The sequence below is a fragment of the Salvia splendens genome, chromosome 21, assembly GCF_004379255.2.
Source record: "Salvia splendens isolate huo1 chromosome 21, SspV2, whole genome shotgun sequence".
NCBI lineage: Eukaryota > Viridiplantae > Streptophyta > Magnoliopsida > Lamiales > Lamiaceae > Salvia > Salvia splendens.
In genome coordinates, this window is record NC_056052.1 from 6,893,441 (window position 1) to 6,898,720 (window position 5,280).

Consider the following 5,280-nt stretch of genomic DNA (forward strand, 5'->3'; position numbering starts at 1 on the left):
GTCTGCATTCACTTAGATAACATAGATACTAAAAAATATGATTATTAAAATAAGAACGAGGAAGAGGAAAAGGAAAAGGAAAAGGAAAAGGAAAGGTGTGAAAAGGAAAGGTATGGGTATGGGCATGGGCATGGGCATGGGCATGGGCATGGCTATGTCATGCTAAATTGCATCGCAAGGGTACTTTCGTCAATAAATTACAACGGCTACTAAGCTCATCGTAGCCGTTGGATTCGGAATACACATACACGCTCGTCGAGGGAGGCATCACTTTTCCTCACTGAGAGTGTGAATTGATCCAAAATCAAAATTTCTCAAACCCTGTTTGCTAATTGCTGAGTTTAGATCTTCCCCATTTTCAGCTCGTCCCAAATCCTACGGTTTTTTCTGCTCGGATACAGTAAAGAAGATCTCTGCCGCTTTTGTCGCCCAAAATATGAATCTCAACATCTTCAAGAAGAAAACTTCGCCTAAAGGTAACCTTTTCCACTCCTTACTCTTTAATCAATGCAGTGCTTAATATTGCTCGCTTTCTTTCTTGCCTGCTTAAAGTTTTTGCCTTTATATGTATTTTGTTTGATCTAGCCCTAGTTTTAGCTCATTTGCTGTAATTGAAGCTGTTGGGTTTGTGAATTTAATCGATGACATTTTGGTGTGCAGATGCGCTTCGAACAAGTAAAAGAGAAATGGCGGTTGCCACAAGAGGTAATGTATTCTTACTGTTTTCAATTGTCAGTGTTAATAGTTATTGGATTATAATTCATAAAAATGTAGCTAGATGCTGTTGTCCCGATTAAAATTATGGTCACATCATGTGCTAGTTTTATCAAGCATTATAAAGAGATGTGGAATGGAATGGAATGGATGTGGAATGAAATGAAATGATTTTTTTTTCGCATTTTCATTCCATTGTACCAAGCAAATGAATAGGACGGAAGTAGGAATCACAATCCATTCCATCGTACCAAGAAGGGCCTTAATGTCTTATATGCTGGTTTGTCTGTTCACTTCCAAGCCAAAATTTTCGTGGCTGTCTCGACAGTGGAACTAGCTTATCATAGGGAACTTCGCTTATCAAACGACACACTAAAAGTATCGGCACAGAATTATGTGTTCAAAACTATAGCTTTTGAAATAAAAGAGTGCCAAATGATATGAAATCCTTCATCATCATGCTTGTTTGTCTATTGACCTATGAATCTTTGGATTCGATGTTGGGGGTATGTGTTTGAATAATGTGCGCTGTCGTATTTTACCTACATTATCTTCTTCCATCTATTGATTTCTGATAATTTACTTGTACAATGTGCTCCTGCTGTATTTTACCTACGTTATCTTCTTCCCTTTATTGATTTTCTCCTGCCACAGGCATTGAACGTGAAATCGCATCTTTACAAATGGAGGTATTGTAAAGACTTTCTATCAGCATTACTTTGTTATTGTGGTCTAATGAAAAGCTGATTGCTGTCTGCAATTTTTAGGAGAGGAGATTAGTGGCAGAGATCAAGAAAACTGCTAAAACAGGAAATGAGGCAAGTTTTGATGTTTCCTGTTTTGAGTTTCTTTCAGTTTTGGGTGCAACAAACGTGACTTCTGTGAAGGCTTTTAAACAACTATACCACCCTGATATAGCTCTAGACATTACTCTCGACATTTTTTGTTCATTATAGTAGTGTTCTTTACATCGGCGGAAGTGCAAAAAATTAGAACGATCTCGACTTAAAACTAAAATACCCAATGAATATTAATACCGTCTGCAGTTGGAGTTTATACTGAAGCATCATACTGAATATGATGATTTTTCTTGTTGCTTTATCTATGATGTTTTCGTTCTTTAGGTCTTTTGAGTTAGCTGCTCTATCGATCTTTCTGATTCACTTGTCATCGATTTTAAAATTTACTTGAAACTTACCACAAGTTTTTGCATGTGATTGTCATGTCTAACTAGGCTGCAACTAAAATCTTAGCTCGTCAATTAGTTCGCCTTCGGCAGCAAATCACAAACTTGCAAGGGAGCCGTGCTCAGATTAGAGGCGTGGCAACTCATACACAGGTGATTGACTAGGAATAGAATAACATAATACGCCTGGAACTCATCCGTTCTTAACATACTTGGTAAGTTATCTGACTTTGTTTTTTACTTACAGGCCTTGTATGCTAGTACTTCAATTTCTACTGGCATGAAAGGAGCAACCAAAGCTATGTCTGCTATGAACAAGGTAGGTGTTTGAAATGACATGGTTGATAGGGAACCCGATTTTCTTTCTTAAAGTTCATTTCAATTCCTATGCTTCATGTTGGTACTCGTGATTATTTTGGTTGGGTATATTTGTTCATTTTTGTTGAGGTTTAATTTTGTTTTTCCTGTACTTGTCAATATATGTCATTTTTGGTTAATACAATTCCTTATCACGAGTGACTACAGTACAGTTTAATGCATAATATTTATTTTGTCTGGCAAACTAAAGACGAGTTTTCCTGTATGCAATCGGTCATTGAATTTTTTTGCTTTTCATTTCAGCAAATGCAACCTGTAAAACAAACTAAAATGATCAGAGAATTCCAGCAACAGGCAGCGCAGCTGGACATGACGGTATGTTTTCTCTTCAACTTATTCTACTTCCAATTGTCCTCAAAAGGGTTCAGTTATTTCCGAAGAATATTGTGTTTAATTTATCTGTTGTAGGTAGAATGATTACTGAGTAAACCACAGAAGGCTAATAATCTTCCATATTCAGATTGAAATGATGTCTGATGCAATTGACGAGACACTAGACAAAGACGAGGCTGAAGAAGAAACCGAAGAACTTACTAACCAGGTAGTGTTATCACTGCTTTTCACCCACCTAATCCTCCAATTTTTTTCTGAATGCCCAACTTCCTTACATCGCGCCTGTATCTATTTTCGTGCATATAGGTCCTTGATGAGATCGGCGTTGACATTGCTTCACAGGTTGGCTTCTTTGATTCTCAAGGCGAATCTAATCTAATTCTAACCCCTCTTCTTATATTTGCTATACATGACAAAAGAAATGTCTGTGACTGATTTTAATTCTTTCTAAACAGCTATCTTCAGCTCCAAAGGGGCGGATTGCATCTAAGAAAGTCGAGAACGCTGCCCCTAGGTACGTCAGTCCCACTATTTTTATTGAGATGGAAGTATGCATTATATCAAACATCTTTATTTCTAAGTCAGTATTATATCTAGACTGCCACCATTTTGCTCTTTCTAGATATTGTGTTGATGATCTTGTCTTCTTTGACTCACAGTGCTTCTGTGTCGACTGATGTCGAGGACCTCGAGAAAAGGCTGGCATCTCTTCGACGAATAGAGTGATGTATAATCATCCATAGGTTATATATGTATAAATAAATCACTATTATATCAAATACTTGAGCTGGATTAAAGACTTTTTTACTCTTTATACTCTGGTGTCTTTCCTTGTATTAGTGTTTTTTGAGAATTGTGGAGAGTTGAGATCATGTTTAATTTGCCCCATTTACTTTTTAATTAGAGATGAAAATACTTGCCTGTTTCTAGGATCTACCATAGTTGTCACGCACACACACTTACTAAACTTCAAACTCATTTTAGTATAAAGGTAAATCAAATAATAATACTATTCCAATCATTTTATATCAAATTCAAACTTAAACTTTATCCATCCACTTTTTATACTCATTAAATTTTATAAAGTGATTTTAGTATACTTTTAAATAAAAAAATATGTATTTGTCAAAAATCCAAAATGGGATGAGTTTAAAGAGGTACTACGAGTACTAATTAGAACTATTTTCTTACTCTATTTTTAATTTTGATGTAATATTGAAGATGGTCTTACAACATCTCTAATTATTTATACCAATAATTTCACTTTCACCTTTCACACCAAATTTCAACGCAAAATGATATTCCGCACTCACTTCTTATACTTTTTAATTACACACTTTTTAATTATACCTATATTTATCTATATTTATCTAAATTACGCACTAACCCCACAACACTATATTAATAATCTTAATTAAATTAAATAAAATAATATTATGTTAGTTTAATACTTTGTCTAACGCTTTTCAATCATACCTATATATTTTAGAATTTCCATATTCTGTACTATTTTAGTTGCTATTGTTAGTTTAGCTATTTCTTCGTATATTTATATCATATTTAATAATTTATTATGCTAAACAATCAATTATTTAAACGTAATTTTTGAGTTATATAATTAATTATATAACTTGTTAAGTACATTATATAATTAACTTTTTTTTTCCTTTTTTTTCAAAAACGCCATTTGTGGGCGGGAGGTTTAGACAGACCTCCAACCCGTAAATAGTATCAAAATAAAATGTTCTAACAACATGATCTTAGCCCAAAAGTGACTAAGATCTAAACAAGAACAAGAAGAAGCCAAATAGAGGTCCCACAAGTCGAGATCCTCCGTACTATCAAGTGGAAATACGAGGGAGAAACGAAAATTATCAAAACCAACCACCACAGAAGCTGGATCAACCCACATCTCTACGCCGGAATCGGAAGTTAGGATATCCCAGCTGGTCCATCCTAACCAGCGCCTTCAGATACCGAGGCGCAGAGATTGGATCATAGTAAGTAAGGGCAGGGGTCTGAACCCCCTACCTGCAAGAAAGTCAATAGCTCGGTTCCCTTCTCTGTAGATGTGTGAGAACCGAACATGCCGCTGAGAAGTCATACTCCGGATCAAAGCCATGTGATGTCTGAAATCCGCAGCGCCAAGCTGTCCAGATGACAACAAGGTAACCAGAGCCGCTGAGTCAAGCTCAATCCAGATGTGTGTCGAAAGCTCCATAGCCATCTCGAACCCCCGAATCAGAGCTAACAGCTCCGCCTCAAAGCTCGATGATGCGGCTATCGGAGCACAGAAGGCACGCAGAAGTCCTCCATCAGAGCCTCGAACCAAGCCTCCCTCCCCCGCCTCCATTGTCGATGTAGAGAAGGCATCGTCAGTGTTTAGCTTCAACCAAGGGGCATCAGGGGGATGCCATAGGACCATGAATGACCGCAGAACACGTTGTCTGGGGGAGAAAGGCATGAAATCAACCGACGGCGAACATCCCCTCCAGTGGGTCGGGTGATCTTGCCGGCCAAGACAAGCACGTGCAGGTGGTGAGTGACCTGCCAAATAACATGAGAGTGATGAAAAGGACGACCGCCATTTGTTTACTATAACTGCTATATAATGATTTATATTTAAACTTAATAACTTGTTAACTTATTCCAGTTATATAATGAATTAT

The 5,280-nt window shown here is 36.9% G+C and overlaps 2 protein-coding genes across 2 annotated transcripts; one reads left to right on the forward strand and one right to left on the reverse strand.

The window, feature by feature from the left end:
• The first annotated feature begins 227 nt into the window (after positions 1-227).
• LOC121783258 (vacuolar protein sorting-associated protein 2 homolog 2-like) lies at positions 228-3,509 on the forward strand. The gene is made up of 11 exons (XM_042181280.1): positions 228-476; positions 661-705; positions 1,369-1,403; positions 1,482-1,532; positions 1,949-2,053; positions 2,148-2,219; positions 2,522-2,593; positions 2,739-2,819; positions 2,918-2,953; positions 3,067-3,125; positions 3,271-3,509. The coding sequence occupies exons 1-11, from the start codon at positions 437-439 to the stop codon at positions 3,335-3,337; spliced, it is 663 nt and encodes a 220-aa protein (XP_042037214.1). The 5' UTR covers positions 228-436; the 3' UTR covers positions 3,338-3,509.
• A 1,071-nt stretch (positions 3,510-4,580) lies between these two features.
• LOC121784134 lies at positions 4,581-5,036 on the reverse strand. The gene has a single exon (XM_042182316.1). The coding sequence runs from the start codon at positions 5,034-5,036 to the stop codon at positions 4,581-4,583; it is 456 nt and encodes a 151-aa protein (XP_042038250.1).
• Between the last annotated feature and the right edge of the window lie 244 nt (positions 5,037-5,280).